Source organism: Heterodontus francisci, chromosome 1 (genome assembly GCF_036365525.1).
Source record: "Heterodontus francisci isolate sHetFra1 chromosome 1, sHetFra1.hap1, whole genome shotgun sequence".
In the NCBI taxonomy this organism is placed as follows: domain Eukaryota; kingdom Metazoa; phylum Chordata; class Chondrichthyes; order Heterodontiformes; family Heterodontidae; genus Heterodontus; species Heterodontus francisci.
The window spans coordinates 8161233-8183938 of NC_090371.1; the positions used below are offsets into that span (position 1 = coordinate 8161233).

General features: G+C 45.3%; 1 protein-coding gene across 1 annotated transcript in view; it reads left to right on the forward strand.

Moving 5' to 3' along the window:
• The window catches only part of zgc:64106 (uncharacterized protein LOC393348 homolog), a 256558-nt gene extending 234063 nt beyond the window's left edge, over positions 1 to 22495 (forward strand). The window contains exons 5-6 of the mRNA XM_068028631.1: positions 1295 to 1404; positions 21666 to 22495. Coding sequence (XP_067884732.1) covers positions 1295 to 1404; positions 21666 to 21872 — 317 coding nt within the window. The 3' untranslated portion in view covers positions 21873 to 22495. The remainder of the gene's footprint in view (positions 1 to 1294; positions 1405 to 21665) is intronic.
• The last annotated feature ends 211 nt before the right edge of the window (positions 22496 to 22706 follow it).

The following is a 22706-nucleotide window of genomic DNA, read 5'->3' on the forward strand; positions in this document are numbered from 1 at the left end:
GGAGAGAGTGGGGCAGTGGGATTAGTTTGGGATTGATACAGGGCTATGCGGAGAGAGTGGGGCAGTGGGATTTGTTTGGGATTGATACAGGGCTATGGGGAGAGAGTGGGGCAGTGGGATTAGTTTGGGATTGATACAGGGCTATGGGGAGAGAGTGGGGCAGTGGGATTAGTTTGGGATTGATACAGGGCTATGGGGAGAGAGTGGGGCAGTGGGATTAGTTTGGGATTGATACAGGGCTATGGGGAGAGAGTGGGGCAGTGGGATTAGTTTGGGATTGATACAGGGTTATGGGAGAGAGTGTGGCAGTGGGAATAGTTTGAGATTGATACAGGGTATGGAGAGAAAATGGGGAAGTGGGATTAGTTTGGGATTGATACAGGGTTATGGGAGAGAGTGTGGCTGTGGGAATAGTTTGGGATTGATACAGGGTATGGAGAGAAAATGGGGAAGTGGGATTAGTTTGGGATTGATACAGGGTTATGGGGACAGAATGGGGCAGTGGGATTTGTTTGGGATTGATACAGGGCTATGGGGAGAGAGTGGGGCAGTGGGATTAGTTTGGGATTGATACAGGGCTATGGGGAGAGAGTGGGGCAGTGGGATTAGTTTGGGATTGATACAGGGTTATGGGGAGAGAGTGGGGCAGTGGGATTAGTTTGGGATTGATACAGGGCTATGGGGAGAGAGTGTGGCAGTGGGATTAGTTTGGGATTGATACAGGGTTATGGGAGAGAGTGTGGCAGTGGGAATAGTTTGGGATTGATACAGGGTATGGAGAGAAAATGGGGAAGTGGGATTAGTTTGGGATTGATACAGGGTATGGAGAGAAAATGGGGAAGTGGGATTAGTTTGGGATTGATACAGGGTTATGGGGAGAGAGTGGGGCAGTGGGATTAGTTTGGGATTGATACAGGGCTGTGGGGAGAGAGTGGGGCAGTGGGATTAGTTTGGGATTGATACAGGGTTATGGGGAGAGAGTGGGGCAGTGGGATTAGTTTGGGATTGATACAGGGCTGTGGGGAGAGAGTGGGGTAGTGGGATTAGTTTGGGATTGATACAGGGTTATGGGGAGAGAGTGCAGTGGGATTAGTTTTGGTTTTCTCTGCAAAAGAGTCAACATAGATATGATGGGCTGAGTGGCCTTTCCCTGTGGTGCATACCTCCTTCGCTCAGTGGTTCAGTGAGATATAGTGGCTTCATGTGAGGAGGGAATATTTTGATATAAAGAGTTGGGTTTTGAAAGCAGCATCCTGGTGGAATTGTGTCTAAAGTCTCTTCTGAATTCCTACAGGTGTGACGGTGAATGCTGTACACCCCGGAGTGGTGATGACTGAAATTATGAGGAACTACAATCTGTTCATGCAAATCATCTTCAACCTGATTGGATTCTTTTTCTTCAAGGTCAGAGCCCAGGAATGGCATCAGTAACATGTTTGCCTGCACTGACAGTCAGTGCCTAAGGTGGCTCTGAGTGCCCTGTGGTTCTCTGTGTTTGCAACTGATAAAGAAAAATCTTACTCTTCTTTTGCGCCTTTTAGGTCCTCATGACATTCCAAAGCATTTAGGAATATGGAGACAGGAGGAGACCATTTAGCCTCTTCACCATTCAATGACATCATGCCTGATCTGTAATCTAACTCTACATACTCACCTTTGACCCATATTGCCTCATATCTCTGGCTAACAAAAATCTTTCAATCTCAGATATTAAACTAACAATTGATCGAGTATCAATTGCCGTTTATGGAAGAGAGTTCCAAACTTCTACCACCCTTTGTGTGTCGAAGCGTTTCCTAATTTCACTCCTGAGAGGTCTTGCTGTAATCTTTAAGTGATGTCACCACATACCAGCCTTCCCACCCAGCAGAATTAGTTTTATTCCAATCGATCCTATCAGTTACCCTTAATATCTTGAAAACTTTGATCATATCTCCCATTACTCTTCAAATTCCTAATTTGTGTAATCTCTCCTCATAATTTAACCCTTGGAATAACAGGTATCATTCTGGTAAATCTACACTGCACTCTTTCCAAGGTCAATACATCCTTCCTTAGGTGAGACACCCAGAACTGTTCACAGTAACTTAAGGTGTGATCTAACCAGGGCTTTGTATAACTGAAGTATGACTTCTACCCCCTTGCACTCTAGACATCTAGATATAAAAGCCTGCATTCCATTAGCCTTTTTGATTATTTTCTGTACCTGTTCAGGACATTTTAATGATCTATTTACCTGGACCCCCAAGCCTCTTTGGACCTCCACTCGTCCTAGACTTTCACTGTTTAGAAAGTACTCTATTCTATCTATTTTCGGTCCAAAATGGATGACCTCAGATTGCCTACATTGAAATCCATTTGCCACAATTTTGCCTGATAACTTAATCTATCAATATCTCTTTGTAATGCTATGCTTCCATCTACACTGTTTACAAAGCTGCCCATCTTTGTGTCACTGCACTCCTTCTATCCTGTATCATTCTATGATTCTAATAGAATATTGGGTTTGGCCAGAGATATGGTGATAGAATCTTGATGGTCACCCTGGTGTAAAACTGGTGTTGCAGAGGGGCTAACTGACCTTCCCATTCCTATGTTGCTATTCAGCTAATCGTGCCTGTGCCAGATCTTTAGTACATCTATCCAATGAATCCTATCCCCCTGCTCTTTCCCCGTAGCTCTCTTTATTTTCTCATCAATTATTTATCTAGTTCCTTTGAAAGTTGCTCTTGAATCTGCTTCAGGCAGTGCATTGCAGATCTAATCAACTCACTGTGTAAAAAAAAGTTTCCTCATGTTGCCCCTGGTTCTTTTGCCAATCACCTTAAATCTGTATCCTCTGGTTACTGACCCTTCTGCCACAGTTTCTCCTTATTTATTCTAAACAAACCATTCATAATTGTAAACACTTCTTTTAACTTTCCTCTTAATCTTCTTTGCTCTGAGAACAGTCCCAGCTTCTCCAGTCTCTCCACATAACTGAAGTTTCTCATCCCAGGTGGAAATTTCCCTTTCAGCTTCCAAGGCCTCCACATCGTTCCTAAAGTGTTGTTGCTTAGAATTGAACACAATATTCCACCTGAGGCCTAACCAGTGTTTTATAAAGGTTTGGCATATCTTCATTGCTTTTTGTTCTCTGTTTGTAAGTGTGGTGAATAAGGTTGGTGAGCTACAAGCACAAATAGCTGTACGGGAACATGATGTAGTGCCCATGTGGAATCATGACTTAAAAATGGGGAGGACTGGGTGCTTAATATACAAGAATATAAAATGTTCAGAAAAGATAGAGAAGGAAAAAAGGGAGGTGGGGTGGCAGTTCTGATTATGGGAAGATATTGTAGTGTTGGAAAGGGAGGAGGTCCTTGAAGAGCCAAGGACAGAATCCATTTGTTTCGAGTTGAGGAGTAAAAAGGATATGATCATGTTACTAGGAATATTCTATAGGCCTCCAAATAGTGAGAGAAATAGAGGAGTAAATCTGTAGGGAAATCACAGAGATGCGCAAAAACTATAGAGTGGTGATATTGGGGTCTTGAATTATCCAAATATCAATTGGGATAATTTTAGAGTAAAGGGTAAGGAGGGGGAAGAATTTCTGAAATGTGTTGAGAACTTCCTTGATCAGTATGTTCTCAGCCCAACTAGAAAGGAGACATTGCTGGATGTGGTGCTGGGAAATGAGGTGGGCCAAGTGGACCAAGTGTCTGTGGTAGAGCATTTGGGTAAGAGTGATCATTGTATCAGAAGGTTTAGACTCGTAATGCAGAAAAGCAAGAACGATTGACAGGGCTAATTTCAATGTGACGGGAAGGGATCTAGCCAGGGTAGAATGGAACCAAAGACTGACAGGAAGAGCTGTATTGGAACAATGGATTATCTTTGAGGAAGAGATGCTTCAGGTACAGGCTAGGAATATTCCAACAAGGGTGAAAGGTAGAGGAACCAAAAACAGGGCTCCTCAGATGATAAAGGAGATAGAGATGGTGATGAAACAAAAAAAAGAGGTTGTATAATGCATGTAAAATGAATTCTTTGAGTGAGAACCAGACCGTATACAATAAGTTGAGAGGGGAGGTGAAGAGGAAAATAAGGCTGGCAAAGAAAATATGAAAATAGAATGGCAGTCAATATAAAAGGTAACCCAAAGATCTTCTAACGGCATGTAAATAGTAAGCAAATAGCAAGAGGAGGAGTGAGGCCTATTAGGGACAGAAAGGGTAATATATGCTTAGAGGCGCAAGGCAAGGCTAATATAATTAATTAATGAGTATTTTATATCAGTGTTCACTAAGGAAATGGAGGCTGACAAAATATCAGTAGAAGCAGTGAGAGTAGAGGCAGATAAAAATTGAGAGCGGGGGTGGGGTACGAAAAAGTTGGCTATGCTTCGGGTAGATAAGTCACCTGGTCTGGATGGCTTGCATCCCAGGTTGCTAAAGGGGATGGAGGTAGCAGAAGGGCTTTCATAATCTTCCAATCTTCCCTGGATACAGGGGAGGTGCCAGAGGATTGGTAAGTGTCACCCTTATTCAAGAAAGGGTGTAAGGACAGCACTAGCAATGACAGGCCAGTTAGCTTAATATCAGCGGTTTTAGAAAGAATAATCAGGGAAAGTATCAATGGACAGTTAGAGAGGTTCAAGGAGGTTAATTAAGGATAGCCAGCATGGATTTGTAAAATCTTGTAAAATTTTGTAAAATCCATGCTTGACTAATCTAATTGAATTTTTGATGCAGTAATAGAGAAGGTTGATGAAGGGATGGATGTTGTTTATATGGATTTTAAGAAAGCATTTGATAAGGTACCACATAAATGGCTGGTTAACAAAATTAAGGCTCATGGAATAGGAGGGTCAGTGTCCAATTGGATAAAAATTGGCTTAAGGGCAGCACAGTGGCGCAGTGGTTAGCACCGCAGCCTCACAGCTCCAGCGACCCGGGTTCAATACTGGGTACTGCCTGTGTGGAGTTTGCAAGTTCTCCCTGTGTCTGCGTGGGTTTCCTCCGGGTGCTCCGGTTTCCTCCCACAAGCCAAAAGACTTGCAGGTTGATAGGTAAATTGGCCATTAGCAATTGCCCCTAGTATAGGTAGGTGGTAGGGAAATATAGGGACAGGTGGGGATGTGGTAGGAATATGGAATTAGTGTAGGATTAATATAAATGGGTGGATGATGGTCGGCACAGACTCGGTGGGCCGAAGGGCCTGTTTCAGTGCTGTATCTCTAAACTAAACTAAACTAAAACAACGAGTCGTAGTAAATAAAAGCAAAATACTGTGGATGCTGTAAATCTGAAATAAAAACAAGAAATGCTGGAAATACTCAACAGGTCTGGCAGCATCTGTGGAGAGAGAAGCAGAGTTAACGTTTCAGGTCAGTGACTCTTCATCAGAACTAGCAGATATTAGAAATGTGAAAGATTTTAAGCAAGTAAAGCTGGGGTGGGGCAAGAGATAAGAAAGGAGAAGGTGTAGATAGGACAAGGTCACAGAGAATAACCGACCAGAAGGTCATGGAGCAAAGGCAAACAATATGTTAATGGTGTGTTGAAAGACAAAGCATTAGTACAGATAGGGTGTTAATGGACTGAAAACTGAACAAGCACAAACATGAAAAAACAGTGGGTAGGCAAACTGAACAAACTAAGATTTAAAAAAATTAAATAACCACAAAAAGAATTTTTAAAAAACTAAAAATAAAAGTAAAATGGGGGGCCCATCATGCTCTAAAAGTCATAGTAAATGGTTGCTTTGCAGCAAGAGTCCGTGCTGGAACCACTGCATTTTCTGCTATATATAAATGACTTGGATCTTGGAATATAGAGTAGAATCTCAAAATTTGTTGCCCGCACCAAACTTGGAGATGTGGCAGACAGTGAGGATGATGTGAACTGCCTGCAGCAGGACATAGATAGGCCAGTAGAGTGGGCAGAGAGATGGCAGAAGGAATTTAATACTGACAAGTGTGAGGTGATGCATTTTAGCTGAAGGAATAGGGAGAGGCAATATATACTTAATGACACAGCTTTAAAGTGTGTGCAGGAACAGAGGGACCTGGGTGTGCAAGTGCAAAGATCTTTAAAGGTGGCAGGCCATATTGAGATAGTGGTTAGTAAAGCAAATGGGATCTTGGGCTCCATAAATAGAGACATTGAGTACAAAAGCAGGGAGGTTATGCTGAACTTTTATAAACCTCTGGATACATCCCAACTAGAGCATTGCATCCAGTTCTCATCACTGCACTGCAGGAAGGATGTGAGAGTCACTGAGAAGGTGCAGAGGAGATTTACCAGAATGGTTCCAGGGATGGAGGATTTTAGTTATAAGGTTAGGTTGGAAGAGCTGGATTTGTTCTCCCTGGAGCAAAGGAGATTGAGGGGAGATTTAATAGAAGTGTACAAGATTACGACAGGCTGAGATAAGTTAGACAAGGAAAAGCTGTTCCCATTAACAAATGGTTCAAGGACTAGGGGACACAGATTGAAGGTTTAGGGCAAAAGATGCAGGGGGAAATATGAGGAAGCACTTTTTTATGCAGCGAGTGGTAATGACCTGGAATTCGCTGCCCACAAGGGTGATGGAAGCGGAGACAATCAATGACTTCAAGAGAAAGTTGGATGGCCAACTGAGAGAAATAGATTTGTAGAGCTATGGGGATGAGCCGGGCAGTGGGACTGACTGCATAACACCGTGGAGAGCTGGCATGGACTTGATGGGCTGAATGGCCTCTGTCTGTGTCATATATGACTCTATGACTCCTCTATTAACAAAGCCCAGGATTCCATGTTGTTGTGTTTTCAGAGTAAGTCCACATGAGGTCTTTACTGGGAGCAGCCATTCTTCCATGTTCATTAGCTTGACTCTACTCTCCCAACATCTCAGACTGTGCTAGCCCTGAACTTTGACTTTGACTACCAACTCCACTTAATAGTGAAATAGATTAATTAGTCCTAATCAAAGACCCTGACTCAATTTGCTCTACCCGTGGATTCTGTGATACCAGCAAACTTTCAATTTCTTTGTGTCTTGCACTTTCCTTTTGACTTTCTCTTGGGATGTAGGAACTTGCAGTATAAGGGGTTTCTTATGATCGCCCTTTGTCAGACTCTTCTTTCAAGCAAATGATCTCCATGACACTGATTGAGTCTCTCTCCAATCCTCAGTAGATATGTGAATGTATCTAGTCTTTTTACAACAACTCCAAACGCATAATTCTCCTTATCACCCCAGTGGCTTTTCATCATGACCTTCTGACCAGCACTAAACTCTCTAAGTTTCATGTCTTGAATATCATGACTCATCTTCACTCTGTCTTGCTTTTCTCTTACTTTTCCGTTGACATCAGGCTTAAGGAAACTAAACCTTGTCCTCGGAGCATGTTTAAACACAAATTCGTAAAGTGAGCAACCTGTTGTAGATTGTGGGGTTACTCTGTAAGAGAACAGAAAATTGTCTAGCCCGTGTCAAAGAGAAACATGGAAATTAATGCCTAGCATCTCACCTAACAAATACTTCTGCAAAGAGCTTTTCACAATTTGTACACTTCTATCTACAGCACCATTCAATGCTTGGCAATATAAGAGTGTGTTTGACTCCATTCTTACTCAGAAATATTTCAAACTCTTCTGATGTAAACTGGGACCATTATCTGACACTAACACCTCTGGCAACCCATAAATTGCAAACCAACTTCTCAAAACCTCAATAGTTTTGGCACTTATGGTATTGGGCATAGACTCAACATTTATTCACTTGCTATAGCTATTGCCCAAAACAAAATACTCTTTTCCTTCCACTTCAAAGAAGTCAACATGTATTCATGCCCACGGATTTCTTGTGTTTGACCATGGAATGAAATGAGTTTTGTTTGGCTTATTTCTCATTCTGGGACACACTTCACAACTTTTCACCAACTCATCAATATCTCCATCTACCATTGAATACCAAAAATAGCTTCTAGCTGCTGCTTTCATATGGACTATCCCTGTGTGCTCTTAATGAAGTTCTTCTAACAATCACTCACTAAAGCTTGGCAGAATAATGACTCTTAAACCCCACAGGAGACAGCCTTGATCTACACTCAGTTCATTTCTACATGTAAAATACTCCTGCAATTTCTCATCATCACACTCTTCACACCAGCCATTCATGGCATAAATAAATACTTTACTGAGCGCCAAATCCTTGCGAGTTTCTTCAGACATTTCTCTGGTAAACACTGGCATGTCCTTTTGGTATGTAAAATAATTCGTAGGTAACTCGGTGGCTAAAAATGAATCAGTCTTCACTTCCTCAATGCCAGACGAACTCTTACTGATCCCTACTGTAAATAACTCGACCTGTTTAACTGCAATTTCTTAAGCCAATTTCTTCCCATCAGGGAGACTTTATTCCCGCCTAAGTGATAGGATGCATCATTGTATTTCACCCTAACTTCACATAGCACTGGAATACTGTTATTGGAATAACTAGTCAGTTTCACACCAGTTTTGCGTAAGGGTATGTGACTTAGGGACTTGTACTCTCCTTCCGAGATAACAGACACTGATGTGGCTGTATCATCTACAAAGGTAAGTGGTGAATCTTCGGATTTCGTTTTTACTGTGGGCGCTGGACCTTCAGCCCTTTTACACTCAACCTCAATGTGCTGTTTTTCTTTCTCTCTGATTGAGTACAACACTTGATCTTCCTGCTCAATAACATCAACTTCTGTTTCTGTCTCTATCATGTGTGCATTCGACGACATTTGAGCTCCTGAACCAGCTTTAGGTCTACCAAGACCTCCACCTGGTGCACTGTTGCGACCTGGGGCTTTTTATGCGACCTCTACTCTTGCATTCTGTCTGGATATGACTGACTTTCCCACAGGCCTAGCACATTGACTGGAAAGGGGGCATTTAGACAGTTAGTGGCTACCATACATCGAAATTTCTGACTCTGAGTCTGTTCACTTGGCTGCTATGGTCTGGTTCCCACTGAAATCCGGTGGGCATCCCCTGTCGGCTCAGGAAAAGACATCTTTGCGATCTGCCACTATCTCTTCATGCCATTTCCATGGCTGTGGCCTCATCACAGACCTTCCATGTCAGCTTATTGCCTTTACACAAAAAACTTGACTGGATTTTACTGTTCTTTCAACCTCCAATGAATGTATCTCTAACGTTGACTTCTCAGTTCACACCATAAACACAGTGACGAGAGTTTCTTTAATTCAGGAAAATGATCTGCAATAGATTCACCTGGCAACTGCTTCCTTTCGCGGAGTGCAACTCCCAGTGCAATTTCATTCTTAGTTGTGCCATAATATGAGTCCAGAATCTCATTAATATCAAAACAGCCCATAGTAACTGGGATCTTGTGGTTAAACATCACCTGAAAAGCATCTGGCCATCATGGTGAGGAAAACATTCATTTTATCCTCATCCTCTAATTTATTATCTTGTAGCCAAATGTGTAACCTTCGTTCATAATTACACCAATCCGCTCTGTTAGGGTGAAATTCCCTCATTGTACCAAAAAAAGTCTTCGGTGCCATTTTTAAATTTTTACATAAAATTTTACATAACACACTGATTTACAGAGTTGTACTTGAACACGAATTGCAGACACACCCACAGCAATTTTTTTAATTGCCCAAACTTCTCAAAATTGACTTGGGAGTTCCAAAAAGGGTATCACGATGTTCTTCCGGCTTTAATCTCTCGAATGAAAGTGAAAAAAAAAAACAAAGTGATTCTTGACAACGCAGCCGGCTGTTGATGTCATCAGGCTGCGCACATGCGCAAACGGGCTCCTGCTGTCTGTGTGTGCACCGTGTTCCGCAGTGCCAGGACTGATTGGTGCATGCGCAGTTGACGTCATCGCGTAACGCGGGGAATCGGGGAGAGAGCGGGGGGTTGGGGTGGGAAGCCCACTCACTCGTTCTCCCCCCTGCCCGCTCGCTGGCTCTCCCCCCGCCTGCTCACTCTCCTCCCCACCTCTCCCCCTCCCCCCGCCCGCTTGCTCTCCCCACCTGCCCGCTGGCCCGCTCACCCGCTCGCCCGCTCACTCACCCACCACCCCCTCCACCCCCTCCGCCCCCTGCTCAGCTGTCCGGCCATTGCCTGTTTACATGTGTTTACATTGCCTTTGTGTGATTATTTGAGCAGCGCCATCTTTAGTCCTGGCAGCTGCCTGAACGTAGCTGACTCTGACGTTTTAGTGGCACAGGCTGCATTTGTGCATGTGCCAGTACAGCGCCACCTAGTGGCTGCGTTGTCAGCAAATGCAGCCAAAAAAAATCAATTCCACCTCATCGCCATGTTTCTGTTGTGTATTCACAGAGTAAATCTACATGAGATCTTTACTGGGAGCAGCCATGCTGAAACTTTATTCACACCTCCCAACAAAGAGGGCAGCAGAAAGGCAGTACAGCAGTATATAAATGCTTAGCAATCACAATACAATCGCTCAGCCAGTTCAATATGCTACACTACCAATACACCTTTTAATAGTCTTCTCAACTTGCCCTGCCACCTTCAAAGGTTTGTGTACATATGCCCCCAAGTCTCTCTCTGTTCCTGTATCCCCTACAAGGTTGTAATATTTAGCTTGAACTGCCTCTCCTCATTCTTCTTACCAAAATGAAGCATGTTATAGTTCACTCTGTTAAATTTCAATTTCATGTGTCTGAACATTTCACTAGTCTGTCTATGTCCTCCTGAATTGTTTACTACATTTCTGAGTTACAAATCATTTACAAATTTTGAAATGAAGCCCTGTATACCCAAGTCCAAATCATTAATATACATCAAAAATAGCAGTGGTCCTCATACCAACCTGAAGAAATAGCAGATTGTTTGCCTAGTTGCATTCCTTAGTGGGTACTTTATAAAATGACTTTTCATACGAATGTACAAATTAGGAGCAGAAGTAGGCCATTCGGCCCCTCTAGCCTGCTCCACCATTCAAGAAGATCATGGCTGATCTGTTTGTGTTTCGAATTCCACACTCCCATCTACCCCCTGATAACCTTTGATTTCCTTGCCTAACAAAAATCTATCTACCTCTGTCTTAAAAATATTCAATGACCCCACCTCCACCACCTTCTGAGGCAGAGAGTTCCAAAGTCGCACAACCCTCTGAGAGAAAAAATTTCTCTTCGTCTCTGTCTGAAAAGGGTGACCCCTAATTTTAAAATAGTGCCCCCTAGTTCTGGACTGACCCACAAGAGGAAACATCCTTTCCACATCCACCTGATCAAGACCGTTCAGGATCTTATAAACTTCAATCAAGTCTCCCCTCACTCTTCTAAACTCCAGTGAAAACAAGCCCAGTCTGTCCAACCTTTCCTCATAAGACAACCCACTCATTCCAGGCATCAATCTAGTAAACCTCCTGTGAACCGCCTCCAATGCATTCACATCCTTCCTTAAATAAGGAGACCAAAACTGCACACAGTATTTGAGATGTGGTCTCACCAATGCCCTGTATAACTGAAGCATAACATCCTTACTTTTATTTTCAATTCCTCTGGTAATAAAGGATAGCATTCCATTAGCCTTCTTTATCACTTGCTGCACCTGCATACTAACGTTTTGTGACTCATGCACTAGAACACCTAGATCCCTCTGCACCTCAGAATTCTGCAGTCATTCTCTGTATAAGTAATACTCTGCTTTTTTATTCTTCCTGCCAAAGTGAACAACTTCACATTTTCCCACATTATACTCCATCTGACAGATTTTTGCCCACTCACTCAACCTATCTATAATGGTCTTTTCTTTTACTCATTCATGGGATGTGGGCGTCAATGGCTATGCCAGCATTTATTGCCCATCCCTAATTGCCCTTGAGAAGGTGGTGATGAGCTGCCTTCTTGAACTGCTGCAGTCCATGTGAGGTAGGTACATCCACAGTGCTGTTAGGAAGGGAGTTCCAGGATTTTGACCCAGCGACAGTGAAGGAACGGAGATATAGTTCCAAGTCAGGATGGTGTGTGACTTGGAGGGGAACTTGCAGGTGGTGATGTACCCATGCATTTGCTGCTCTTGTCCTTCAAGGTGGTAGAGGTTGCGGGTTTGGGAGGTGCTGTCTAAGGCGCCTTGGTGCGTTGCTGCAGTGCATCTTGTAGATGGTACACACTGCTGCCACTGTGCGGCGGTGGTGGAGGGAGTGAATGTTTGTAGATAGGGTGCCAATCAAGTGGGCAGCTTTGTTCTGGATGGTGTCGAGCTTCTTGAGTGTTGTTGGAGCTGCACCCATCCAGGCAAGTGGAGAGTATTCCATCACACTCCTGACTTGTGTCTTGCAGATGGTGGACAGGCTTTGTGGAGTCAGGAGGTGAGTTACTCGCCGCAGGATCCCTAGCCTCTGACCTGCTCTTGTAGCCATGGTATTTATATGGCTACTCCAGTTCAGTTTCTAGTCAATGGTAGCCCCTAGGATGTTGATAGTGGGGGATTCAGCGATGGTAATGCCGTTGAATGTCAAGGGGAGATGGTTAGATTCTCTCTTGTTGGAGATGGTCATTGCCTGGCACTTGTGTGGCACGAATGTTACTTGTCACTTATCAGCCCAAGCCTGGATATTGTCCAGGTCTTCCTGCATTTCTACATGGACTGCTTCAGTATTTGAGGAGTCACGAATGGTGCTGAACATTGAGCAATCATCAGCGAACATCTCTACTTCTGACCTTCTGATAGAAGGAAGGTCATTGATGAAGCAGCTGAAGATGGTTGGGCCTAGGACACTACCCTGATGAACTCCTGCAGTGATGTCCTGGAGCTCAGTTGTTTGACCTCCAACAACCACTCCCATCTTCCTTTGCGCTAGGTATGACGCCAACCGCTGGATAGTTTTCCCCCTGATTCCCATTGGCTCCAGTTTTGCTAGGGCTCTTTGATGCCATAGCCGGCCAAATGCTGCCTTGATGTCAAGGGCAGTCACTCTCACCTCACCTCTTGAGTTCAGCTCTTTTGTCCATGTTGAACCAAGGTTGTAATGAGGTCAGGAGCTGAGTGACCCTGGCAGAGCCCAAACTGAGCGTCACTGAGCAGGTTATTGCTAAGCAAGTGCTGCTTGATGGCACTGTTGATGACACCTTCCATCACTTTACTGATGATTGAGAGTAGACTGATGGGGCGGTAATTGGCTGGGTTGGACTTGTCCTGCTTTTTGTGTACAGGACATACCTGGGCAATTTTCCACATTGCCAGGTAGATGCCAGTGTTGTAGCTGCACTTGAACAGCTTGGCTAGGGGCACTGCAAATTCTGGAGAACAGGTCTTCAGTACTATTGCCAGAATATTGTCAGGGCCCATAGCCTTTGCAGTATCCAGTGCCTTCAGTCGTTTCTTGATATCACGTGGAGTGAATCGAATTGGCTGAAGTCTGGCATCTGTGATGCTGGGGACTTCAGGAGGAGGCCGAGATGGATCATCAACTCGGCACTTCTGGCTGAAGATTGTTGTAAATGCTTCAGCCTTATCTTTCGCACTGATGTGCTGGGTTCCCCCATCATTGAGGATGGGGATATTTGTGGAGCCACCTCCTCCAGTTAGTTGTTTAATTGTCCACCACCATTCATGGCTGGATGTGGCAGGACTGCAGAGCTTAGATCTGATCCGTTGGTTATGGGATCGCTTAGCTCTGTCTATTGCATGCTGCTTACGCAGTTTGGCATTCAATTAGTCCTGGGCTGTAGCTTCACCAGGTTGACACTTCATTTTGAGGTATGCCTGGTGCTGCTCCTGGCATGCCCTCCTGCACTCTTCATTGAACCAGGGTTGGTCTCCTGGCTTGATGGTAATGGTAGAGTGGGGGATATGCTAGGCCATGAGGTTACAGATTGTGGTTGAGTACAATTCTGCTGCTGCTGATGGCCCACAGCGCCTCATGGATGCCCATATTTGGGTTACTAGATCTGTTCGAAATCTATTACATTTAGCACGGTGATACAACAGGATGGAGGGTATCCTCAATGTGAAGGCGGGACTTCGTCTCCACAAGGACTGTGCGGTGGTTGCTCCTACCAATACTGTCATGGACAGAAGCATCTGCGGCAGGCAGATTGGTGAGGACAAGGTCGAGTATGTTTTTCCCTCGTGTTGCTTCCCCCACCACCTGCCACAGACCCAGTGTAGCAGCTATGTCCTTTCGTACTCAGCCAGCTCAGTCAGTTGTGGTGCTACCGAGCCACTCTTGGTGATGGACATTGAAGTCCCCCACCCTGAGTACATTTTGTGCCCTTGCCACCCTCAGTGCTTCCTCCAAGTGGTGTTCAACATGGTGGAGTACTGATTCATCAGCTGAGGGAGGGCGGTAGGTAATAATCAGTAGGAGGTTACCTTGCCCATGGTTGACCTGATGCCATGAGACTTCATGGGGTCCGGAGTCAATGTTGAGGACTCCCAGGACAATTCCGTCCCTACTGTAGACCACTGCCCCGCCACCTCTGGTGGGTCTGTCCTGCCGGTGGGACAGGACATACCCAGGGATAGTGATTGCAGTGTCTGGGGCATTGTCTGTAAGGTATGATTCCATGAGTTTGACTATGTCAGGCTGTTACTTGACTAGTCTGTGGGACAGCTCTCCCAACTTTGGCACAAGCCACCAGATGTTAGTGAGGAGGACTTTGCAGGGTTTGCCGTTGTCGTTTCCGGTGCCTCGGTTGGTGCCGGGTTGTCCATATGGTTTCATTCTTTTTTATTGACTTTGTAGCAGTTAGGTACAACTGAGTGGCTTGCTAGGCCATTTCAGAGGGCATGTAAGAGTCAACCACATTGCTGTGGATCTGGAGTCACATGTAGGCCAGACCAGGCCAGACCAGATTTCCTTCCCTAAAGGACATTAGTGAACCAGATGGGTTTTTACAGCAATCGACAATGGTTTCATGGCCATCATTAGACTAGCTTTAAATTCCAGATTTATTAATTAAATTCAAATTCCACTTTCTGCTGTGGTGTGTTTTGAACCCATGTCCCCAGAGCAATACCCTGGGTCTCTGGGTTACTAGTCCAGTGACAATACCACTATGTCACCGCCTCCCATCTGCAACCTCCTGATGCTCTCTTCACAACATACTTTCTTACCTATCTTTGTGTCATCTGCAAATTTAGCTACCTTGCCATCACTCTCCTCATCTAAGTCATTGATAAAAATTGTAAAATGTTGAGGCCCCAGCACAGACCCCTGTGGGACTCCATTCGCCCTATCCTGCCAATCAGAAAAAGACCCTTTTTTATTCATTCCTGGAATGTAGGCGTTTCTGGCTAGACCAACATTTATTTTCCATCCCGAATTGCTCTTGAGAAGGTGGTGATGAGCTGCTGTCCATGTGGTGTAGGTACACCTACAGTGCTGTTATGCATACTCTCTATTTTCTGCCAGCTCGCCAATCTTCTATCCATGCTAATATGTTACCCCCTACTCCATGAGTTCCTACTTTGCGCAATAACCTTTTATGTGGCACCTTGTCAAATGCCTTCTGGAAATTCAATTACAGTACGTCAACGGGCTCCCCTTTATCCACAGTGCATTTTACTCCTTCAAAGAACTAAATTTCCGTTGCTGCATTATTTTGGGTTGCTTGCAAATTCCCCTATCTGTAGAGGCTTTAACCCCTTAACACATGGGTTTAATAGTTCAAGTTCTGGCACATTGATAATTCTTATCTCTAGGGTGATAAATTATTTTTTTAGCTCTTGTGAGGCATCTGGGTTTTCCTTGTGCACTTTGTCCTTAGTGAGTTCTGAATCTGTTTTGTTGGGTTTGGTTAGCTCTGGATTTAGAACCTGATCCTTTGACCTTTCTGTGGGCACATCCACATTGACTTCACTTTTAGTTTTCTGGTGACTTTCACAAGTGTTGTTTCCCTTAGGGTATTATACCTTCCCTTTTCCCTTTACTTCGGGGATAGTTTTTTCCCCTAATCTGCCCCTTGTCCTCTGGGACACTACTGCTTGCAGGCGGCTGTGGCACTTCAACTAGGTGAGGCATCTCCCTCACTCTTGGCTTGCCTGCTTGGGAACTTTCCTTGTCCCTATTTAAACCTTTCAAAAAGTTTCAGCTAACCATATCTCTGGTGCTTTTCCTTCAGCCTTTGCTGCTTTAAATTCTTCTGGCTCTATCTTGGCCTTTTTAATTTCCACTAGCTCTAATTTTGTCCTTTTTACATTCCACTGGTTCTATTTTGGCATTTTTTAAAATTCTACTGGCTTGCCCTTAGCCTTTTTAATCTTTACTGGCCCTATCACTCACTTTGGGATTTTTGGGACTTCTTCAGCCTTCTGCAGCTGTGCAGAGTTTTGTTAGATCTACTCAGTTTCCGTGGGCTGTGCTCCCTGCCAAGTCATTGCCCACTAATAAGTCTACCCACTGCACTGGTAAGCTCAGAATGATCCCAACTGTCACTATCCCAGTGACCAACTTACTCTGCTGGAAAACTTTTAACGGTTTGTGGGGGGAAAGGTCAGATGGTAAAGGTAAGTGTTTTGGCCGCGGGAAGGGAAAATAATTAATTTAATTCTTATTAGGGGGGTTGGGAGAGGGGAAAAAGAGATGTATTTATTTATTTCCATTTAATCTTTCTTTAAATATTTAAATATGCCGGTAGGGCTAACAGCCCTTAAAAAGTGGCATCAGCACCTGCGCACAGTCAGCTGGCTCCATTGCTGGGGACGGACATCCCGCCCCCTCCATGTGATTGGGAACAGCCCGCCCCCTCCATGTGATTGGGGACAGACAGCCCACCCCCTCCATGTGATTGGGGATGGACAGCCCGCCCCCTCCATGTGATTGGGGACAGCCCGCCCCCTCCATGTGATTGGGGACAGACAGCCCGCCCCCTCCATGTGATTGGGGATGGACAGCCCACCCCCTCCATGTGATTGGGGACGGACAGCCCGCCCCCTCCATGTGATTGGGGATGGACAGCCCGCCCCCTCCATGTCATTGGGGGCAGCCCACCCCCTCCATGTGATTGGGGGCAGCCCGCCCCCTCCATGTGATTGGGGACAGCCTGCCCCCTCCATGTGATTGGGGACGGACAGCCCGCCCCCTCCATGTGATTGGGGACGGACAGCCCGCCCCCTCCATGTGATTGGGGACAGCCTGCCCCCTCCATGTGATTGGGGACGGACAGCCCGCCCCCTCCATGTGATTGGGGATGGACAGCCCGCCCCCTCCATGTGATTGGGGGGGGGGGGGGCGGCCCGTCCCAGCTATTTAAATAAGCCGCTGTGCTTGGAATTGCAGTGGCTCTTTGGCATGTGGCCTGCGCGGCCAGGCCGCCAATTGGCACGGGCTTATAAAATTCAGCCCTGTGATTGGACAAGAACATGCAAGATAGAATATAATGTGAGCAAATGTGAATTTATCCACTTTGGTAGGAGGAATAGATGTGCAGAGTATTTCTCAAATGGTTAGAAATAGGAAGGGCAGTGGATGTTATCTATATGGACTTCAGTAAAGCCTTTGACAAGGCATGGCAGACTGGTACAAAAGGTGAAGTCACATGGGATCAAAGGTGAGCTGGCGAGATGGATACAGAACTGGCTCGGTGATAGAAGATAGAGGGTAGCAGTGGAAGGGTGCTTTTCTGAATGGAGGGCTGTGACTAGTGGTGTTCCGCAGGGATCAGTGCTGGGACCTTTGCTGTTTGTAGTATATATAAACAATTTGGAGGAAAATGTAGCTGGTCTGATTAGTAAGTTTGCGGACGACACAAAGGTTGGTGGAGTTGTGGATAATGATGGTGATTGTCAGAGGATACAGCAGGATATAGATCGGTTGGAGACTTGGGCAGAGAAATGGCAGATGAAGTTTAATCCGGACAAATGTGAGGTAATGCATTTTGGAAGGTCGAATGCAGGTGGGAAGTATACAGTAAATGGCAGAACCCTTAGGAGTATTGACAGGCAGAGAGATCTGGGTGTACAGGTCCACAGGTCACTGTAAGTAGCAACGCAGGTGGATAAGGTAGTCAAGAAGGCATACGGCATGCTTGCCTTCATCGATCGGGGCATCAAGTATAAAAATTGTTGCAGCTGTACAGAACCTTAGTTAGGCCACACTTAGAATATTGCGTGCAATTCTGGTCGCCACACTACCAGAAGGACGTGGAGGCTTTGGAGAGGGTACAGAAGAGGTTTACTAGGATGTTGCCTGGTCTGGAGGGCATTGGCTATGAGGGGAGGTTGGATAAACTTGGATTGTTTTCACTGGAACGACGGAGGTGGAGGGGCGACATTATAGAGGTTTACAAAGTTATGAGCTGCATGGACAGAGTGGAGAGTCAGAAGCTCTTTCCCAGGGTGGAAGAGTCAGTTACTAGGGGACATAGGTTTAAGGTGTGAGGGGCAAAGTATAGAGGGGATGTGCGAGGCAAGTTCTTTACACAGAGGGTGGTGAGTGCCTGGAACTTGCTGCCGGGGGAGGTGGTGGAAGCAGGTACGATAGCGATGTTTAAGAGGCATCTTGACAAATACATGAATAGGAAGGGAATAGAGGGATATGGTCCCTGGAAGTGCAGAAGGTTTTAGTTTAGGCAGGCATCAAGATTGGTGCAGGCTTGGAGGGCCAAATGGCCTGTTTTTGTGCTGTACTGTTCTTTGTTCTTTGTTTGTAAACCATTAGAAAGTGTAGACGTGCAAAGGGATTTGGTGCCCTCGTCAATAAGTCAATGAAAGCTAACATGCAGGTGCAGCAAGCAATTAATAAGGGTAATGGTATGCTAACCTTTGTCGCAAGAGGATTTGAGTACAGGAGTACTGAAGTCTTGCTTCAATTGTATGAAACCTTGGTTAGACCTCACCTGGAGTACTGTGTGCAGTTTTGTTCCCCTTATCTTATTGCCGCAGAGTGACTACAACGAAGGTTCACCAGACTTGTTCCCGGGATGGCGGGACTGTCCTATGAAGAGAGATTGGGAAACTGGGCCTGTATTCTCTGGAGTTTTGAAGAATGAGAGGTGATCTCATTGAAACCTACAAAATACTTAAAGATATAGACAGGGTAGATGCAGTTAAAATGTTTCCCCTGGTTGGGGAATCTAGAACCAGGGGACACAATTTCAAAATAAGGGGGAAGCCACTTAGGACAGAGATGAGGAGAAATTTCTTTACTCAGAGGGTTGTGAATCTTTGGAATTCTCTACCCCAGAGAGCTGTGGAAGCTCAGTCATTGAGTATGTTTAAAGTAGAGATTGACAGATTTCTAAATATCAATGACATAAAGGGATATGAGGATAGTGTGGGAAAAAGGCATTGAAGTGAATGATCAGCCATGATCGTATTGAATGGCGGAGCAGGCTCGATGGGCTGAACGGCCTACTCCTGCTCCTATGTTCCTATATTTTGCAAGCAAAAACAACGCCAGGTATCTCACTAAATAGTTAGGGATGCTTTTTAAATTGGACTGTGTTTTGATGGTATTAGGTTGGCTATGCACTTCAAATACAGATTAATTGCCCCCATGTCTGTGACTGAGTCAATAATTTTGCCAAATGTCCATGTTGCAACAGGTTTGTACCTTCCCTGAGCGTAGCCAGCCTTTTTAGTGCCTCCTCCCTCTACATTGTATACCCTAACCATTGCCTCTACTCTCTCTGCTTCTCCTGATATTTTGTCAGCCTCCATTGCCTTAATGAACAATGATACAAAGTACTCATGAAGCCCTGCCTGTGTCTCTAAGCAAATATCACCGCGAGAGACAATGGGTAAGTGCCTACAGGTGGTCAGTGGTTTGTGGAGCAGCACCTGGAGTGGCTATAAAGGCCAATTCTAGAGTGACAGACTCTTCCACAGGCACTGCAGATAAAATTGGTTGTCGGGGCTGTTACACAGTTGGCTCTTTCCTTGCGCTTCTGTCTTTTTTCCTGCCAACTGCTAAGTCTCTTCGACTCGCCACTCTTTAGCACCGCCTTTATGGCTGTCTGCCAGTTCTGGCGATCACTGGCAACTGACTCCCACGACCTGTGATCAATGTCACAGGACGTCATGTCGCGTTTGCAGACGTCTTTAAAGCGGAGACATGGACGGCCGGTGGGTCTGAAACCAGTGACGAGCTCGCAGTACAATGCGTCCTTGGGGATCCTGCCATCTTCCATGTGGCTCACATTGGCAAGCCATCTCAAGCACCGCTGGCTCAGTAGGGTGTATAAGCTGGGGATGTTGGCCGCCTCGAGGACTTCTGCGTTGGAGATACGGTCCTGCCACCTGATGCCAAAGATTCACCGGAGGCAGCAAAGATGGAATGAATTGAGACATTGCTCTTGGCTGACATACATTGTCCAGGCCTCGCTGCAGTAGAGCAAGGTACTGAGGACACAGGCTTGAAACACTCGGACTTTTATGTTCCGTGTCAGTGCGCCATTTTCCCACACTCTCTTGGCCAGTCTGGACATAGCAGTGGAAGCCTTTCCCATGCGCTTATTGATTTCTGCATCGAGAGACAGGTTACTGGTGATAGTTGAGCCTAGGTAGGTGAACTCTTGAACCACTTCCAGAGCGTGGTCGCCGATATTGATGGATGGAGCATTTCTGACGTCCTGTCCCATTCCACCTCTTACTAAACCCTTACTATTTTACATGCCAGTAGAAGATTTTTGGGTTCTCTTTTATGTTGACTGCCATTCTATTCTCATAATCTCTCTTTGCCAGTCGTATTTTCCTCATCACTTCCTCTCTCAACTCATTATATTTGGCCTGGTTTTCGTAGAATATTAACCCATATTTTTCCAAGTGCCAATTAATTTTGGCCCAGATTATTATCTCTAAAAGTTTTCCAAAAATGTTGTAGGTTAGGTCTGAAGTTGCTGGATTTAAACCTCTCCGCTTTTTTGGAACAGAGGTGTAACATTGACAATCCTCCAAGCCTCTGGCACCAGCCCCATACCTAAGGACGATTGGAAGATTATTGCCAGTGCCTTTGCTTTTTCCACCCTTACTTCCCTCAGTAACCGAGGCTGCACCTGATCCAATCCTGGTGACATGTCAATATTCTGTGCTTCAAACCTTTTAAGTAACTCCTGTTTATCTATTTTTACTCTATTCAATTTTTCTACTATTTCTTCATCCCCCTGTACACCTTCCCATCCCCTGTATTAAAGGCCCGCTACCTGACCCGAACCCGACGGGACCCGATGACATGTGTTGGGTTTGGGTCGGGTAGGGCCCCTCTTCCGGGTCTGGCTTTTGGGCTTGGGTCAGGTCGGGCTTAGTCCAGGTCGGGCCGGGTCGGGTCAGGCCGAACAGACACGGTAAATGCTCTGCCGGTAGGTATTAAAAATAAAAAAAACTTAGCTGAGCTGGGAGTCCGGGACGAAACTGAGCCTGCACAGTGAGCGAGTGACATCACTGTGACATCATCACGCACACGCTGCAGCTTCGTGGAGCTTCCCAGTCGGAAGGTAAGTAAAGGGATAGTCGGGTCAGGCTTGGATCGGGTCGAGTCGGGGTCGGACTCGGGCCGGGTTGGACTCTTGTCCGCTGTGGATCGGTCGGGTTCGGGTTGGGTTCTTTTTCCTGACCTGAGCAGACCTTTACCCTGTACACATTTCCATCCTCTGTACACCTTTCTATTCCATGTGCACCTTTCCATTCACAATGTTGTTCTGAATTGAACTGGATGGTTGAGCAAGTTGACTTCTTAATGTTTTGTTTGACATTCTGCAATTCTTTGTGTTCTAGTCTTCAGAGGAAGGAGCTGTGAGCGCCATCTACTGTGCTGTGTCCAAGGAAATGGAAGATGTCAGTGGGAAGTACATCGAAAGTGACTGTTCCCTTGCTCTGCCCTGTCCAACAGCACAGGACCAAGCCTTAGCTAAAAAGCTGTGGGATGTCAGTGAGTCCCTCACCGGCCTCAACAAGAGGACAAATGAAGAGTCAAGTGAATGAAATGTGAAACATTCCTTCCAGACTCTCCTTGGAGCAACAGACCTACCCTTCAACATGAACTTTGACTTCAAATATCTCCTCCTCATGCCCCCACCTCACCTGACTCCTCCCCTCTCCTTCTCCCGTGCCCTCATCTACCTCCCCTCCACTCCCCCCTCCTCCTCCACTTTCGTGGAAATTCTATTCTGTATGTTAGCATTGTTGTCTTGTTTTATTGTTTTATATATCGAGAAGTGAAGGGAAGTATACACGTCTGAGTTAAACTCTGCTCTGTTGATTCTGGCTCAGGTAATGGCTTAAGCCCACGTCTCACATCACCAAGAGTGTTCATTCAATCAAATTATTACTCCAATTACATGTATACTGATTATTATTATAGCATCGCAGAATTATACAGCACATATAAAGACCATTCGGTCCATCGTGCCTGTGCTGGCTATTTGGTAGAGCTATCCAATTAGTCCCACTCTCTCCTGCTCTTTCCTAATACCTCTGAAAATTTCTCCTTTTCAAGTATTTATCCAATTCCCTTTTGAAAGTTATTTTTGAATCTGCTTCCACCATCCTTTCAGGCATTGTATTCCAGATCAGAACAACTCGCTGCATAAAGAAAGATTCTCCCAGCTCTTTTGGCAATTATTTTCAATCTGTATTCTCTGATTACCAACCAGAGGAATTAGTTTCTGCCAATCTACTCCATCAAAACCCCTCATAATTTGGAACTCTTCGGGTGCAGGAGTGAGGGATTCAGATTCCAGGGGCATTGGGACCAGGTCTGGGGCAGAAAGGTCTGATACAAGATGGAAAGGTTGCACTTCATCAGGTCTGGGACCA